Source organism: Stigmatopora argus, chromosome 1, assembly GCF_051989625.1.
Source record: "Stigmatopora argus isolate UIUO_Sarg chromosome 1, RoL_Sarg_1.0, whole genome shotgun sequence".
NCBI classification, from domain to species: Eukaryota; Metazoa; Chordata; class Actinopteri; order Syngnathiformes; family Syngnathidae; genus Stigmatopora; species Stigmatopora argus.
Window position 1 is genome coordinate 20,131,012 of NC_135387.1, and position 18,890 is coordinate 20,149,901.

At 43.8% G+C, this 18,890-nt stretch overlaps 2 protein-coding genes across 2 annotated transcripts; one reads left to right on the forward strand and one right to left on the reverse strand.

Moving 5' to 3' along the window:
- Positions 1-4,317: 4,317 nt before the first annotated feature.
- ythdf1 (YTH N6-methyladenosine RNA binding protein F1) lies at positions 4,318-13,425 on the reverse strand. Its single transcript, XM_077608179.1, has 6 exons — positions 13,000-13,425; positions 11,797-11,821; positions 10,985-11,064; positions 9,267-10,904; positions 6,441-6,485; positions 4,318-6,321 (listed from the first exon to the last, which is right to left on the reverse strand). The coding sequence occupies exons 1-6, from the start codon at positions 13,024-13,026 to the stop codon at positions 6,295-6,297; spliced, it is 1,842 nt and encodes a 613-aa protein (XP_077464305.1). The 5' UTR covers positions 13,027-13,425; the 3' UTR covers positions 4,318-6,294.
- Positions 13,426-14,115: 690 nt separating this feature from the next.
- birc7 (baculoviral IAP repeat containing 7) lies at positions 14,116-18,835 on the forward strand. Its single transcript, XM_077608191.1, has 7 exons — positions 14,116-15,220; positions 15,641-15,740; positions 15,842-15,923; positions 16,023-16,068; positions 17,065-17,274; positions 18,375-18,440; positions 18,516-18,835. Exons 1-7 carry the CDS (start codon positions 14,728-14,730, stop codon positions 18,713-18,715), a joined length of 1,197 nt encoding a protein of 398 aa, XP_077464317.1. The 5' UTR covers positions 14,116-14,727; the 3' UTR covers positions 18,716-18,835.
- Positions 18,836-18,890: the final 55 nt, after the last annotated feature.

The window sequence follows — 18,890 nt, forward strand, 5'->3', positions numbered from 1 at the left end:
ACTTCAATTATTAAATAGTGATGATAATAATAGTTAGTCAGATAAAGAATAAATAAAAAAACGATGATAAATCAGTAATATAAACGAATAATCTAGAGGTCGAGTTTTAAAATGTGTTTTCATGGGGTTTTATATGTAGGATTTTTTTTCGTTGTATTTAAATGCATCGCTGGTTGTAAAATGGTTTGCTTTACTTCAGCTCGCGTTTGGACGTCACAACGCGCCCAATTTGCGTGCATTTCCGAAAGGGATTGCAGAAATATTCTTGCTCTTTACGTTTCCGTTCAGTCCGTTTTTGGGATGTCACATTTTTTCTCTCGAGTTGCATATATATTGGTCCCCTCGCACGGTGGACTATTTTGCCATTCAGCACACTTGACGAGTCCAGGGGCCACAGCTCGCACAACTGGGGCCGACTCCCCTCTCTCTTTTGTTGGGTCCATTGTGGGGTTCTGCGTATTGCGAATGGGGGATGTAACGAGGGGGCTGCGACCCCCCGATGGGGGTGCATTTGCTGTCCAAAGACCGTTAGACAGCGGCTGAATAAATGGGGGCCTGCATGTCATTGTAATGCACGGGGACAACTCCCCCTTCATTGAGGAGCGGAGGAAGAGGAGGCCGCTGGAACTCCTGAAGGGAAAGAAAAGCTGCACTTCAGCTCAGCCGCTCTCACAACTTGCTTTACGTGCACGGCCAGCTCGCAAATGGAAATTGTTTGCCTTCAAAGTGGGCGAGCTGCTGTTGCATGTTGGGAAGAAATGCTTTAAAAAATAATTTTAATAAAAAATAATAACGGAAGGCGCCTTGGATGAAGATGGAGCTGATAGGAGAATAAGAGCACGGGCAAAAGGATTTTTTTTCCTTCTTTTTTTGGATGAAAGCTTCTTTGGACACGGAATTCTCTTTTGGAATGTTGTATCATACTGAGCTTCTTTGAGGCTTGCCAATAGAAAATCAACAGGCCTTGCGCCAAATGGAATTGCAGGTATAGATCGTTTTGAGCTATAAATGGGGCTGTGTCATTTAAAAATGGTGAATAATGACATGCGTCCCAGAAAGCCTATATTTGCCATTGTAAAGACTCGAGAATGGAGTGTAAATAGCAATTCATGCAAGCACCGCTGCTGCACTTCTTTGTTCGCACGCCATGGGAGGGAGGTAGACACAATCTGCAAGACAGCAGGGAGAAGTAAAAAAAAAACATGTGAAAATCGAATTCTATCTTCTTCCGGGGCACAATCTACATTCCCGAGATATTTGTAATGGCAGAGGGCTAAAATACCACACGCAGCATTAAACGCCTCTAAGAGTTCAATCCAAAAAGGTGTGTGACAATTGTGCAAAAAGTCCTTTTTTCTAAATTATTATTACTTAAAAGTTCACAATGACTGTGCACGCCATTGCAAAAAACTACTAGATATAAAAGTACTTCATGGGGGGAAATTCTGTTGATGTATTCCAAATTTGATTCATATTTTTGGGGTTGACGTTCAAGGCAGTCGAACGTCAGTAAAGCTATATGTCGACGCTTTACGACGTGCGCGTCTGATCACATCTTCCAGCTTTTGTCACAAGGCACAGAACGTGCATACACTCGCTCGCGCGCACCGACTCGAGCCTTAGAGGGGATCCACGCCATGCACTGCGGCTACTCGGACCCCGGGCTCGGGATGTTGGACCATCGGCAGCCAGCCGTGGCCGACTCTCTGCAGAATGTCACGGCGATTTCAAGGACATTCTCGGGGCTGATCAGGATTTGCTTTTAATGGAGGGGAGGTGAGGGGAAAGATGGAAGGGGAGGGGGGGAGGCTGGGCCGGCCGGGCTGCATGACGTCACTTTTTGCCCATGTAATCCTTTTGCGCCGAAACCCAATCAGCATGAGACTCGCAGTTGTCTAGGACGGGAAGCGCGGCGCAATCTAATCCGGGGGACAGTGGATCACGGAGCCCGACCGAGAAGAGAAGGAAAACCGCATGGTGTTGGGATGGAGCCTGCAGACGGGGTTCCGGAGGAACCGTTCGAGCTTTGGCCAGAAGAAGACGCGAGCGTGAGGTTTAGGATGAAAAAAAGTAAGAGGCTGTAAGAGAAGGCGGCATCTTGTACAGAGGACACTAAACGGAACTGAATGGAACCTACAATACTCTTCGTTCGCAGCAGGACGGATCATGACTTCGAACAGAAAAACCAAAAAAAATAACATCGTGTTGTGCCACCAGCTCTCCATTTTGACTAATTTTTCATTTTCGTGTTTGGTTGATGTGCCTCGAAACTGTCTTGATCTGGAGAGTCGTTTTGCGTAAAAGGGTGCAAATGAGAAAGGAAGCTTTGTGCGTTTTTTTTAGATGCGATGTTTGCCTAGTGTGGTGTAATAGGGCTTTGGCGCCGATTGGTGGCGCAGTTCCTCCGTACATAAGTTAGCGTTGCATCCAAAGTGGCGCATTATCTATATGCCAGTGCGGGATGGAAATCGGCTTTGGAATTGCTTGCGTGTACACGTTCGTGTGAGCGCGCCAGATTGGAATGCCAAATCGGCTTTAAAATGGGTGCACGTGCGCGTGCGCGTGTGCAGCTCAAAAAGTCTGCATCTCATTTTGGCGGGCATGCATGCATGCGGACGCCTCGCGTCCGAGCTCGATTCGAGGCTTACGACCAGCCCTTTTTCCTGCAGGGCTGTTTTATTTTTCTCTCCAAAGAATGGGTTGTCACTCTGCGTGTTCACAGCGGACCTTGATTTAATGTCCAAACAATTAAGGCACGCGGTGAATGCCAAGAGAGGAATCGACACGGCTTCGAGCGGGACCACGTCGTCGTATGTCGCACGAGTCGCAGATTTGCCCACTTTGACCCCTTTCAACTTGACGGGGCGGAGTGTGGGGGAGGGTGGTGGTGGGGGGCAGTGTTTTTTTCCTTATATGCGCGGGCGATCGCAAATAAGATCACTGCGTCGTCACTGATTGAGTTTGTGTTTAAAGTCATTCGCAAGATTGTTAAGCGCAACAAAGGAAAGAAGCTATTCGGGCGATCGGGGTCGTTTTTGCTTAATGAACTGGTGTTCTTAACTTGTTAACAGCTATTGACGGCTATAGACGTCCAATCCTTGTTAACTAGGAAGATGGGCAGAAAGTGCATGCTCGCTGCAAGCCCTACCAGTTCAAATCGATTATTAGGGACTGACTTGATTTAAATTCACGCCAGCACGAAAAGAACGTCTGTCATCGTCATTGGCACGGAAGGATATACTTGGCGTACCCTCGTGCAATTGCCGTAAAAAATAGATGTTTCTCACTTTTAGCGATGATTTTTCCAATAATAAGTTTTAGACTAGATGATCTGAGTCTGGTTCCAGAAGTCAGGCCTCCTTCCCCCCACGAGCTTGAAGGGATGGATTCTTTAGTGACGACTGCAGTGTTTTCAGTGAACCTGACGTGTTTAGTCGTCATCTAGCGGCTTCTCCCTGACAGTGCACACAGGAATGAAGTCAAACGTGACGTTTTGTACGGGTTAAAAAGATGGGACTCGGGTAAAGTTATATCATTTGCTCATGTTTGAAACTAATTCACTGCTTTGCTCTTTCGAAATAGCAAGTGGTTGTCTGTCCTTTAGGCTTTTAATCGTTAATGTTAACACTCGTGCATAAAAAGCTATGCCTTTTTTGTACTATTCGTGGTAGCGAGAATATACTCAAAGGTGATTCAAATGCAACTTTGTTTGTTTGCAACTTGTCAAATGAAAAAAATAAAGCTGAACCGAATCTTCTGTGTCATTTTGTATTTGTATTTGTGTTGCTAAGGTAGTGAGGGATTACATTTAGATTTGAAACAGTGTTTTATAGAATTTGCACGACGGGGAAAACATTTTGAAAAAAAAATGTTTGCGGTATTTGTAATATCTAATTTTGAAATTCTCAAAAATCCAGAATCAGTGGTAATTCTTGTTTTAATATTGTGCAATGCAGGGAAAAACATGTAATTTTGGCGGCGATAAGCTCAACACAGGCCGTACATTGGTGTTTCAGCACCATGGATAGTTCCAGGCATGGCTCACTCTTGACAACTAGCAGTATACATGTATAGCAAAAAATGAACTCTAAAACAAAGGGGTCATTTTTGGAGCTCTTAACTAAATTTATTTTTAAACAAACTGGATAAAAATACCTACTGGATACAAATCTTACGCATGTAGAGTCCACATCATGAAAGATGCGTTTAAAGACATTGCATTTTTATACATTTTTCAAAAATGCATTTGCGGTAGTAACCCAACGTGACAAGCAAGAGACTGGAAGCTGCTTCACACAACACAAGATCAAGAGCAAATCATTTCTGAATGGACAGTTTATTAAGGCTTGATTTCTTCTACCAAGAAAAAAAATCTGAACAATATTTCCACTACTACTGTGGTCTAGAAGAGAATTTTCATATTTAAACGCCATTAATCTTTGTAATACATCTGTTCATGGCTATTCCGACTCCTCTGCCATTGCCAATAACACGCAATCCTGCACTATAAGAACACAAGTATCTAATAACCTTAGTGATGGTGCCGAGTGCCCCCTTGCCATTAATGAAAGGGGGGGGGTTAACCCTCTCCCTTCCCACCACTAGAGGACAGAAACAGTGGGGGCAAAGACGTGAAGGGCTTTCATTATAAAGCTCGCTCAAATCGATGTGATGACGGGGAGAGCGCGGGATGCGGTAAAAGAGGTCAGTTCCTGTGGAAAACAGACTTGACAGGCGGATAAAAATATAACGCACCGTCACAATTTGTCACCCGAGAATAAAGTGACAAAAGATTTTGTTCATCTAAAACCAAACGTCGGCTGAGACGGTGCGAATACGTATGCACGTTAAGATGGACGACTGTTTCTCTGTTTTAAGGCGCGAACCGATTACGAGCAGTTGATGTAGTCACAAAAATGAGCATTAGTCAAAAGCCACACATAACAAAAGTGTCTGTAATTCAATTGAGGTTTGATGGTTGACAGCTTGGAGCGAGTGACCGCTCCGCTTCGTCAGCACACACACACACACGACTGAATGGTACACTCCACGTTGACATGCACGGGCACACACAAATTTGGTGACTTTGCATTCAGGTTATGTGTCATCAGAATAAATAAGATGCATCTTGTGTGTAAATAAATCATCCAACAACACACAAACCGCTTTGCATTCTTTTTTCTTCTTCTTGTTCAATAGTAAATCAGTTACAGTTATTATTCGGTTATACATTTTTAGGCTTTCTCCATGAATATATACTGTAGGCTCCTAAGTTAAAGCTTAGCATTACGATCGAGAGACTTAGCAAACGCAACTTCAGGGGACAAAATAAAAAATAAAAAAAAGGATTAAGACAAAATGGTGACAGAGTGAGCCCTACTGCCAATTTTGTGGCGCAAAACACAAAGCAATGACAACACTACATTATTTTTCATTGATTTAAAAAAAAAAGCGGGGGGATGCCACATCTCTCTCACACTGTTTGGAGCAAGAAGAGCCCCCTCTGAGACGAACATTGAAGGAAAGCAAAGTGGGGGAGATGAAGGATGTGAAGAGTTTACAGTAAGTTGATGGGTTTTTTTGTGTCATCGTTTGATTGGAGGACAATGGTCCTGGTTGGTGGAGGACTTTTTAGTTCTTTCCCAGATTCCTCCTGTTAAATGTCTCAAGTCTCGTGTGATGTCACACCATCCCTGATTTCTCCAGTAGTGTCACTGTGTAAGCAGTTCATCAATAGCGGGGAGGGCGGAACCCTAGGCTCCAGAAAGCAAGATCCCGAAATTAAAGTTGTCAGTAGTATGCCAAAGAAAAAAAAAAAGAATTTTGTCAATCTGAAAGAAAAAGTCAATCAGGGTACTTTAAGTATCGCACGTTTCCAAGTAGTAGTACATTGCCTGTAGAATGCTCCAACGCTGTTGGCAGTTAGAACTCATTAACTTGGCAATGCTGCCCCTACGTGGACAAAGTGGGGGAGGACATGACCATTGCTCGATTGTACTGAAAGATAAAGTGGCAGGTTATTTTCACCCCTGTTGCAGTTGAGGAGAGGCGGTGCAAGACAAAGTAAAATGAATTTAAAGGAAAAATTAAGGTGGAAGGAGGTAATTCATAGTACACTGAATCAACTTAATCCCTGCACAATAGGTGTCGGGTGGGGGCTAAGGAGAAAATGGGGGAAGGGGCAGACAAATTCTTTGATGGCAGAGAATTCCCAGAATTGTTTGCATTTCATATTCTTCTGTCTCTTAAATCAATCGTGTCCTAGTGTAACTTCAAGCCAAAGCTAAACGTCCTCTATTGTTTATTCCTGTTTTGGCGATCCTGTTTGGGGAGGAATGACAAACAACCATAACAAAAATAAAAGTTTCGTTAGTTTTGTGTGTGTTTGAGTGTGTGTATGTGAAATTCAAATGCCAATGACAATAAGAATATTTTCTCACCTGATCCAGACGGGAGCGGCTTTGTATCTGTGGAGGTTCAAAAGTCTATGGGGTAAAAAAGGAGAAACCAACTGACATCTTATTTTAATCAAGCAGTTGTATTCAAAACAATAGCAGTACAAGAAGAATAACCCATTGAATCACTATTGGTATAAGTGATATATTACGAATCATGGCAAATTACCCAAGGTCTATGGTGATATGCATGCTTCTAAATCAAACAAATTGAATGGGATGGGAAGTTCAATTAGGAAGGTGATAATTTTGCATTCAGATATAGCTCCCAGAAATGTACAACTAATTACTGTGTGAAACGCTTTTTATTGTATAAAATTAGAGTAGCGATGGAGGGTGATGCACTCTCCCTAATTAAGTTATTAACTACACAAGACAAGAACTACTACTCCATCACTTAAACAGCAAAGAAAAGAAAATGGTCACCACTAATGTGGTTCTCGGACAAGGTACCTGCCATTCAAACAAGGACCATCACTGGCTTTAACAATGAAGTCGGCACACGTCCACGCACTATTAATTACAACTAGTAATACCTTGAGATCCAAGCTGAATTCTTATGAACCCGGCTTATAACTCAAATCACTAGTACCTCAACCTTATTATTGAAATGAATGAAAATGTCATTAATCTATTCGAGCCTCTACCACTACAGTCAAAAAAGAAATGGAATGCATGTGTAATGAGGCAAATCCGCACACATTAGTAAGAATCAGAATTAAATCGAATTCAACCGTTTTGTTATTGTTAAATTGATTTTCTCCTGTTGGTGTTTACAATTTCCAACTCGGAGCTCTATTTAAAAGGCAAAAAAAAGTATGTACCCACATGGAGTCCGGAGAAAACATCTGTCGAGAACAGCTTGAAAAGATTGAGCTTTCTTTGTACCCTGCCAATTCAAGGCGTGTAGTAAAGTGTGCTTTTCTCTGACCACTGTCAGTTCAATAGAGGGGTATTAATACTTTTGCCCTAAGGCACAAATCTTCTGGGAGAATGTATTTGTTCAGTAAATTACAGATGCGCTTTTATAAAATTATTTTCCTGGATGGTCAAAAGTATTCGTATTAAATCCACAGCGGTTACAGAAATGTACATCCCTTCTGTGAAAGACGCTCTGTTATGCTCCAGGGTCTTTTTGGCTGTACGTGGGTGTCTATAAGGCTTTCTTGAATCTGTGCAGGGTACAGTAACATTTAAAGACTACAGAGGAGGGGTGCTTAATATACCGACAGCCAAGGTACTATTGATACGTTGCATAAAAGCAAGTAATTTGATCCAGTCTATTGTTTACCTTTTGTACAGGCCAACAACGTCTCGCGATGTACGCATGTGTAACACTCACATCTCAGGACGTGGAATACTTTTATTTTTCTTAATTCATTCATTTTCCAACACTGCGTGTCATTGTCAGGGTTACATGGTCCTGGGGCCTATCCTTGCTGATTTTGGGCAAGCGGCAGACTACATTCTAGACTGGTCGCCAGTCAGTCATGGGGCTATTATTTTATTTATTTGATGACGCCTATCTGTCTCTTTAAACGAGTACATTAAGCTCTGTGGCGATAACAATTTCTTGTGTGTGGAGCCAACAGCTGGGCCTAACATAAATGATCTGACAGCAGCTCGTTAAGTGATACATTGATCTTGGACACTTTAAAAGCCATGCCACAATTACAAACTTTAATTCCGCGCCCCATGTTGATGATGGGACGGGAGCTGTCTCAGCTGCCACCCTTCCCACCTGAGCTAATTTGAGTATATTAAGAGCAGCAACACACTTGTCTCTCTCTTGCGCCGATGTGGTAATGTGCATACATGCATACACAAACGCAAAGCTATACAAATAAAGTTGAATTGTACATATGTGCTTTTGCAACATACAACAACATAAGTTGGAAGAATAAATAAATATAAGGGTAGGACTTTTTGACGTGATCATTCTTTGGTAGCTCACGCGCTGAAAAGGTGTAAGCACCATGGCTATAGAGGTATTCCAGGGAAAAACTGACAGGCCAGTGGCAGAATGCTTGGCCTCGGCCGCAGGTAGCTCATGCAACAGGGTAATGAGCTGTAACACAGCTACAAACATCCAGGAATGGCAAAGATGACATTTTTAAACTATGTTGAAGTGGCCTCCTGTGAGCCCTGATCCAAATCCCAGTGAAAACTTGTGGAAGAAGCTGAACCATGGGGTCTTGACTGTGTGCCCTGTAAACCTGAGACAACTGGAGCTCTTTGTTCATAAAAACTGGGCCAAAATACCTGGAGCAGAAGTCTTATTTGAAGTTCTAAAAATCGTTTCCGGGCTCTGGACTGCTGCTAAATCACAATTTTAACATTTTATTGGGCATTTAATAGTTTGACATAGTGGAATTAAATTGTACTCAGCAATTGAAAAATGTATAGCTGTTTAAGTTGCTCCAGTTTATGGTGGTAATGCAGAAATTAGTTAATGAGTCATTTAGTGTCTGACTGAATAAGGTTGGGGACTACTGTGCACACAAAATTTAGAGGGGTAAAAAGTGAGTAAGGATGCCCTGTGTTTAAATACACTTAGTTCTTTTTTTAAATTCAAAAGAAATGTTTTGTTTTCATTAATTATAATTCATAATATATTTTCCGAACATAATTTTGTTAGATTGATGGGACCACTGTGGGGTGTCGACCTACCTTTGAGCATGTACTTAGCTAACTATAGTAAGTCAAAGCACCCCCATATACTGATTTTTAGGCTATACAGTAACCCGTTGGTATTATTTTTTAACAACTGTACATGCAAAAAGGGTTGAATTCTGCAACAAGTGAACCCACCTTGCGCACCTCTTCCTCTTCCTCCTGCCTTTTCTCATAGTGAGAAAAGTCATCAAAGATGGACGTGGTGTGTTTGTAAATGGCGATAATCTTGAGCACCTGCTTGGCCTTCTCCAGGGGTACCTCTTGGGTGTCACGGGAGTTGGTCACTGGCTTGTTGTCGTTGTTCTCCAGGCGGATGTGACGCAGCTGGCTATTAGGCACGTCCTTAACAAACAACCAGTCTACATCAAACTTGCCCTTCCACTTGTCCTGCGCCCAAACTCCGGCGCTGGTGCCATAGTCCACAGGCGAACGCATCTCGGCCACGCCGCAAAAATGACCACTGCCGTTGACGCTGAAAAGCAGGTACACCGGACCTTTGCCGTTCATGGCCCGGAAGGCCGAGTCCAGTCGCTTATTGCCGTGCTCTGTGCTGCACCAGATGGAGTACTTTATGGAGCGATGGATATCATCCTCAGAGTAGCTCTTAATGATGAAAACGCGCCCGTTCTTCAGGTTCCATTCAAAGTCCTTAGGGTTATAACTGTGGGAGGCACGAAGCTTCTCCAGCACTGGGTGGGACTCGCCACCAGGTCCTTGGCTGGCACAGGTTTGGGGGCCGCAGTTGCCGCTACCAAGCATACTCATCATCCCGCTGCCGTCGTGACCGGGACCCTGCCCGTAGGCTTGGTTGCGGTTGCGCGGGGCCACCCAACGGGTTTGGGATTGCGGGGGCTGGTTGTGATTTTGGTAGGGCTGGGGGGGTTGCGGGTGGTGCTGGTGATGAGGCGGTTGGTGCTGTAAGGCCATGGGTTGCATCTGAGGCTGCACCATAGACTGAGGCAGAGGAGGCTGCATGGCGCCTTGATGGGACATGGCGTGCTGCAGGCCGAGAGGCTGCGGCGGCGGCTGGTGCTGCGGCTGCAGCGTGGCCGTGGCCACTTTGCTAACCGGTCCCTTTTCCCAAGTGCCAATGTTCATGTTGTGTTTGATGGGCGGTGGGGGCAGACCTCCCCCCGGGTTGGCCATCCCAGGCTTCACCTTTGCTTTCAGCTGTTGCGGCTTGGCGGGCTTGCTGGCAATAGCTGCCCAAGAGGTGGGTTTGGGTGGCGGCATCCCAATAGGCGTGGCGCCATTCCCCGTGGCCGCTCCGCCAATCATTGAGCCGACAGCTTTCACGGCGGAAGCCTGGCCGGTGACATCCCCCCCGATCTTCAAACCAACCATGCCCTGCTCCAGGCTGTTCATACCAGGGGCTTTGTTCAGCGTGTCGCTGTGAAAGCCCGTCTGACCATCAGGGACCAGAGTGCCTCCGAGGGAGCTGGGGGGGTAGCTGTAGCTGCCACCGTAGGCTGAGCTTTGAGTCTGCTGACCCTGGGAGCCGCTTGTCCCCCAAGCAGAGAAGGCGGGGTTTTCGGGGAAAAAATTAAACCTGTGGGGATAAATACTGCTTCCCAGGCCACCTGGCTGGCCGAACACTGTTTCTGGCATGAAATGATGGTCTCCATTGCTCAAGGGTCCGTAGGGGGTGAGGTATGGAATGGGAGGGTCACCGCCCGTGGACCAAGGTGCCTCACTGAGGGGGTATGGAAAGCCGATGGAGGGAGCGTAGTAACTAGACAAGTAGGGGTCGGTTATGGACTGGTAGCTGTTGTTCTTGAGGTACGAGATGAGCAAAGAAAGACTTTAGTATAAAAATTTTAGATTTGTTTTACTGAGAAAGAAATAGCATTTACCTGAGTTGATTGACCAGTTAGGTATGGATCAAAGTCATTGTCATGAACCGTCTCCTTTTGATGCAGTGAACCATTTTGCACTGGAACAAAACAAATTACTTTGTGGTTACATTAGATTCTCAACAGACTAATTTGAATCCCAGTCAGTGAGAGAATAAGCACATGGTTATGTACTGCATTAATGTTAGTAGTAACAGTCCCAATAATTTACCCAGAAAGTCGTGTGTTATAAGTTTTTGTTTCATGAATTCTGAGCTTTGCATTACTAGTGTCAAATCAAGACAGACATGGAAGAAAAGGAAGTGTCGGAGCTTTCTACTCCAGATCAATAAAGAAGCAAAACAAAGATTATGACAGTGTAAGGCCTAAATATAAGCTTGTTTACAAGGGGGAACTTTTTTTCATGTTATTTTAGGTCTGAAAGCTGTTTCCAAATCATTTTTGATTGCAGAATACAAAACAGGTCTCCATTTTTATTTAGCATGTCATGTTGATTCTATACAATTCTATACCACAACAAATAGAAGTCGACAACAAAACAGAAAACACCAATAAATAATGTGACGCTAATGCGGAGGTCTTTTAGTTTTGCGTGCACATTTTTCAATTAAATGTATTTCATTAGGTGTGCGTGTATTTTTCCAAATCTCATTTGCAATGGTGCACATATGTCATGGCTCAGTTTGGCTTGATCAGTATTTATTCGAAAAGTAAACTCCCTTGTCGAACAATCTATAGTGCTGAACTCATTTTTGTAGATCTCTGTCTATTTTTTATACAAAAGACTAATTTTAAGAAACAAAGTACCTCACCTTTAGATGCTTGTCCCTTTGATCGCTGGATTCACATACAAAAGAGAAGGGAAGGGGTGAAGAAAAGTAGAAAAATTATCTTAGTAAGTAGTATAGTATGAGATTGTGTCTTTTAACTGTAAACCAGTTATTCCCAAATCCCAACCACCGTGCTGTGCCCCATTAATGTGCCGTGATGGAATCATCAGGTCTACCAAAGGAAATCATCCAATTCTATTCCAGCGACTTTTAGTGAAAGCCAGAACTAAATGCTCTTCCCTAAGACGGCAGAGAGAAAATGAATCACTTGCAATGCCCTAACATGTGTATTATTAAAATAAAAGAAATTGCTTTAATGGCTGAAATGAAGTGAAGTCTGACAAGAGAAAAACGTGCAGTTGAATGTTTAAATGCATGAGATAACTTATGACTTGTGAAATAAAATGTTACCAGTGAAACTTCTGTCATGTCCAAGGAAAATGTTTGTCTGTTTGAATAAAATGGACTTAAAAACATGAAAACTACAAGACATATTGGCATGATTAAGTATTGGTACTTGGCATCATGCCTGCTTCATAATAGTGATACTGATTTGATGCCCAGTAGCCAAAGCGGGACTTACTGTTGTTAGTGATGGATGCGCGACTCGTGTGACAACCGTTCGTTTCTTCGAAAGCATTACTTTTAGCCGACTCATATTGGTATGGGAACGAGCAACTTTGGCTATTTCTGTAATCTGCACACGTAAAAGCGTTCGTTCACGAACTGCTCGGCTAGCTTAGAACCATTCAAAATGGCTTTCGCAGCTTGCTACAAGCAAATTAGTGCACCACGCAATTTGAGTTGCCAAAACAAACTCGAAAATATGTGTGTTGGTCTCATCACTTATGTGCGACATCATTGCCGAAACGCTACGATTAGGCGATGTTTTACTATTAGCTTTTGCGAAGTCGCTTGCGTGTGTGTGTGTATGTGTGTGTGCGTGCGTTGGTGGCATCCAGCGGGGTTTCGGGAAATTTTCTTCCGCGGCACGTAAACGCGAAGGCATCATTTGCTTTTGGTGTACAGAGACGACATTTTCCTGGAATTCAAGTTGACTGAATGTATTCAAGTTGCTCGCGATGTCCGGCGACCACCGCACTCGCCATAGCCCGCAGGACGCTAAAGTTAGCAGGCGGCTAGCTCGCGAGCTGTGTACAGCCGAGGCTATTTCGCGTGTCCTACCTGAGGGTCAATGCTTGTGGCAGACATAATTCATCAAGCAAGTCCCTATATTTTCACAGAGCCTCGGTGTCCGGCCCGTTGACTGGATTTCAAGCTCCGTGGTGCGAACAAGCAAGTTGCCAGGCGCCGAGCTATAGTTCACAGCTCCGGTTAGCAGTGTGACTTAGCGCGGTGCTAGTAGCTCAGCTGTGCTGTTCCTTTTCCGCCGTGCGTCTTTCCACAACTTGCGCGTCTCTCCCAACAAACACCACAAAATAGAAGTCTTTCTGGGAGTTGTCAAGTTACGACAGTGAGTCACAGTATGGATCTTGTGGAAAGGGAATGCCTTTCCTGTTGGCTTTTTACTTTCACGGTTTGATCCCAGGGAGAGTGAGCCCTCTTGTGTTAGGTTAAAGCCCAGCCTGGTGCACTTCCCCAATGGCTGCTCCATCCGGGCTTTACGCCGCTGCTGCAATACCCCTTGTTTTTGCAAGGGGGCGTAAGTGTTCTCATTTATAGTTGTGATGCACGCGCATTTCTTGGCCTAGTTCTCCAATTCCCAACCTTTATCGATCCAAGGCAATACTGTACTACATTTACATCAATCTTTTATAGGGATTGGACGCCTAGCGCTGTCAATGCCAAAATAATTTGTCAATGGCAGGCAATGAGTTAAATACTAAGTATATAAAAAAAATCAACCTCACAGAGTTATTGGGGGCTGTAGTATTTTTGTTTTTATTCATTGGGTTCCTGGGTTCAAATCCAGGTCGGTCCACCTGTGTGGAGTTTGCATGTTCTCCTTGAGCCTGCGTGGGTTTCCTCCAGGTACTCCAGTTTCCTTCCACATTCCAAAAACATGCATGGTAGGCTGATTGGATGCTCTAAATTGCCCCTAGGTATGGGTGGGAGTGTGCATGGTTGTCTGTCTCCTTGTGCCTACCCTTAGTATCGTCAGTAATTATTTCTAAATAATAATCATTACACCTAAATGTTTAAATACAGAACTAAATATTTAATTTTAAAATCTAAATCTTCCACATATGCGGACATCACATTTTTGTCCATGTGGACACCATACCTTTATGATGTGGGTGCGTGCTTAATGGAGAAACAAGCTCTTAATTGTTCACGGCAGGAAATAAAGTCTTCTTTTGCTTCATTTTTTCCCCTTTAATTTTTATTGACTCTGGAGAACACTTGGGCCAAATTTAGCTGATCTTAATGGATGCTTCTCCCGCCCAAAATGCAGGTTCTCCAGAAATAAATTACCAACAGTAGCCACTTTCCTTATTACGGGTTAATTAACCTCACGACCAGAGGTAGCAAAAGTACTCTCACAGTCTTGAGCAAAAGTGTAGAGGTAGATACTTGTATAAAACAAGTGTTGTCAGTCTCTATGTTTATGAGCTTTTTCTTCTTATCCACGTTTCCCCTCGGGGGGATTAAAATGTGAAAATTCCTTATTTTAAATGTTTGGCATGATTTGTAATTAAGGGGGGGGGGGGGGACATTGTGGTATGTTTTGACAGCCAATCAGTGAGTGACCAATGAGAACACATTCCAGCATTGGGTGTTGTTTTTTTTGTTCCAGAATGTGGGTTCCCATAGCCCACCATGCAGGCCCCCACAGAACATCGTATTTGAACTGGTGTGTGCCACTTGCTTTCAGTGTGTGCTCCACTATGGACCGCAGAAGGGGTGCGGGGCACAGCACAAACAATAACAGGAATATCCTCACACTCTACAATGACAGATGACAGAAGTACTATGCTGTACATTCTTGAGGAGCCTCAGATGCGCAGAGAAGGCGAGAGGCTTCGAACATTTCAGAGCTGGCCGAGGGATGCTCCTGTTGCATGCGGAGATCTGGCCAAGGCAGGATTCTTCTTTCTAGGTCCCGGAGATAAAGTCCAGTGTTTCTGCTGTGGTGGTGTTCTAAGATGCTGGGTACAAGGAGACAGCCCGGCCGCTGAACACAAGCGTCACTTCCCCACATGCAGCTTCATATTGGGCCGAGCCGTGGGAAACATCCCACTGCTGAACGGCTCCCCGGACTCGGTGGATGGCCAACTGTTGAGCCAGCTTCAGAGATTGACGATGGATGACCAGGGGACGGCAGGGCAAGCGGTGTACCCGGAGATGGAGGGGGAGGATTCCCGACTCAATACCTTCCACAATTGGCCTACAGATGCTTCAGTCCAGCCGGATGTTCTTGCCAGGGCTGGATTTTTCTACACAGGTGATCCTTGTCCTTTATGTTGCCCTACTATATTATATACACAAAGCAACATTTGCATATCCACATTACTGCTTAAATATTGAGCTATGACCCAGTCGGTACGAGACTGACCTCTCATTGTGAGAGGTCATAATTGTTCTGCTGAGTCATGATGTTGTGAAGAGAACATCCTGGACTAAACGGGGCTGCTAAAGCAGTTGGGACGTTCGGTGGCACTTTTATGTAGATGATAGTGTAAAATGATCCACATCCAGTGTCATTGACAAATAAGCATTCAAACCCACATTCACATGTATGGTCTCTTTAACGACTATAGTAACTCTTGGAAAGTGAAAGGTCATCTATTTTTTGTGTTGAATTGCTTTTCGATCCGATTGTATTTAATTAACAAAGTCTTTTGCAACGGGTCTCTACTGATAGGTCACAGCGACAATGTCAAATGCTACTACTGCGATGGGGGGCTGAGGAACTGGGAGCCAGGAGATGACCCCTGGCAGGAACATGCAAAATGGTTCCCACGGTAATAACACATCATCATCTTAATAACTCATCTACATAGCGCTTAAAATGTATTTTATGCCGTCACAGCAAGTACAATAATGCGTACATGTCATTTTTCAGGTGTGAATTTGTCATTCAGTCAAGAGGACAGGAATATGTTAACAACATCCAGGATGCTCATTTCCATCTGGGCGAGACTGTGGTGAGGCCCTTTTTCTGTCCCTATTCGGAATTCTGGACCCATTGTCATTATTAAACAGTAAGTGATTTACTGAGTTCTTAACCTATTTTAATTCACCAGGGTGGCTCACAGGCATCCACGGGCAGAGAAATTGGCTCCACAAATGGTATGAAATCGTTTCAGGAAAAACAAGGGGATGTGTTTGTTCTTTTGCTTACATGCCAACAGTAATCTGTATATGTGGACAAAGCAAAACAAAAACATGCTGCCTTTTTGTTCACATGGAAGGAGAGAGCTCGGGCTGCACCATAACATCTAACTAGTCAAGAGTAAATAATGGCTGCAGGCAGTTGATTGAATGATTTGGATCACAGCCTGGTGCCACTTTTCTTTGGATTGTACAACAGCATGAAAGACAGAGTGAATTGTGTGCAGATTGTTGAGGGTAAAAAAAAACCGTCAACTACAGCACACAAAATGACCTGAGATGTTTACAGTAAATCGGTAGATGCATGTGGATGACCTGACAACAAAAATATTCAAATCTATATCAGAGCTAGCATTGAAATGTGTGAAAAAGAAAAAATATATATATATACTACTACTATATGACCGACACTAACATGCATATGACTGTAATAACACTGACCTATGGGAGGCAGCGTGTTCTGATGGAAAAAGTAATAGAAGAAGACATCAAAGAAGCCACAAAGACTTATGTTTTCTGGTAATGACATTGCAGTTTCAAACTTTCCTCAACATAGTCAGTTCCCCCTCTGCATCCATGGCTTTCTGATTGTCTTTCACATTATAACAACGGAGTCTCTACTACATCTGAGCTCGGTGTTGACTGAAAACGGTGGCCGTGAAACGTGAAAACGGTATTGAACAGGTTTCATTTTTACAATTGCCAATCCTGAACAGATTTTTCAAAAGATTGTGAGAACACAATTTACTCTAACAAACCCCTCGATAATATTTTAGAGAAAAGTGAGAATCAAACATGTTTACCGTTGTACGCAAGGAAGGAAAAACTGTCAAATGTGAGCCGATTGTTGGTATGTGTCTAACCAGTTTCAGCCATTTTGTGTCACAACACCTTACAATGTCAAAGTCAGTTATCAGTTAGAATTTGTACCTGTCTGGTCACTGTCATCCCCAGAAGTGGTCGGCGGTTTGGCAGCGTCGTCTGTCATGCTCTCCCCAGTGGTGCAGACGGTACTTCAGATGGGATTTGAAGCCAGCCTAGTAGAGAGTCTGGTCCAGACCAAATACCTTTTGACAGGCCAACATTACTCGCACGTGTCTAACCTGGTCAGTGATGTGCTACGGGCCGAAGAGGAGGACGAGCAAAGAAGGCCACAGAGCAGAGGTACAATTTTGGGACCGCAGGAACATTCCTTGCACTATTCCTCTTGAATGTGATCGAACATGACTAGAAAAGCATGGTGTTGGTTTGACCAACACAATAAAGGATTGCTTATACTGTTGCCAAGGAGACTTAGTCCCACAGTGCGTATGTTCACTGTAGAAGTGAATGTGAATAGTTTTCCCTCTGTGTCAATTGTTTGATTGGAACACAATTCAATTGCAACATTGAGAGGTCAATGTTGGACCTGAATAGTCTCTTTAAGACATCACGTAAAGATGAGACTCCAGCTTCTGTTTTGTTATTATTATTCATTATCATGTTTGGACCAAGACATTCTTGTAGTGTGTGGCACCCCAGATTCGTGTGCGGTCGTTTGGTCGCCGGTCTTTTGGTCGCCGTCTTTTGGTCGCCCTCTTTTGGTCGCCGGACTTTTGGTCGCGGTCTTTTGGTCGCCCTGACCCAAACAATGGGCGACCAAAAGACCGGCGACAAAACAAGGTAAAACAACACGGTCTATGCATCAATAAAAGCCAACAATGGCCCTGAGCAGTTTCACTGAGTGGACGTGTGAGTGTATAAGAGTTTATATGTACATGAGTTGTCCCCTTAGGAAGGGATGTCAGTCAGGGTCTTAACAAGTTCTCCAACAAAACACAATAAAAGTACGGGAAATTTGGAGCTTTTCTTTAGCCTAATAATTAATAGGGCATTAAGTATGACTAAATAATAATTCGCAGTTTGTATTTAGGGAATTTGAGCAACGATTTAAATGGTAATTATCAATAACCTTCCGGGCGACCAAAAGACCGGCGACCAAACGACCGAGTACCCCCCAGATTATCCCAATCCTGTATTGAGAAGCATGATTAGAGATCTGGCACAATCTGGGGTTATTCTCATATAGTCTATGCCCAGATAATTGTGTAGTGATTCAAGGAGCATAAACAAAACGAACCCCCACAGAAATGGGGAAAACAAACAGCCTCTAAACTGGAATGCCAAAACCTTAGAACTCTTTTTGGCCAAAATCCTAACCGCCTGTCCAATATGCTGTTAGGAAGCAATGAGCCCAAAATGTTTTTCTGACTTTATAACATCAGAGCCTGACGGGAGGCAACACCCTAGTGTCGGGGACGTGAGGACGCTGACACCACTGGGAGAGAAAGGTCCAATGCGTCTTTTCCCTAACTTTTGGGCAATACTGGATTTGTCTTCTTACATGCTCTATCTTGTTTGAACAGATAGAGATCCTAGTCCCGAAGAGCTTTTGCGGCAGCTGCAAGAGGAGAGGACGTGCAAGGTTTGCATGGACAAGCTGGTATCTATTGTGTTCATCCCCTGTGGTCATCTGGTGGTGTGTGGTGATTGCGCCGCTAGCCTGCGTCATTGCCCCATATGCCGGGCCGTCATCAGAGGCAGCGTTCGTGCTTTCATGTCCTGAGAAAGTGCCGTGATGCAATCAACAGCCTGCGTGTCAAATAGCGCTTCACTCTCATGTTACTGGTTTAGTTAGCAGTTACTAAATATCATCTACAATAAACATTTCAAGCTCCGTAGAAAAGGTGTGCTGAGTTTAATGTGGTTTTGCAAAGATTTTTAAATAATGACAGGAGACA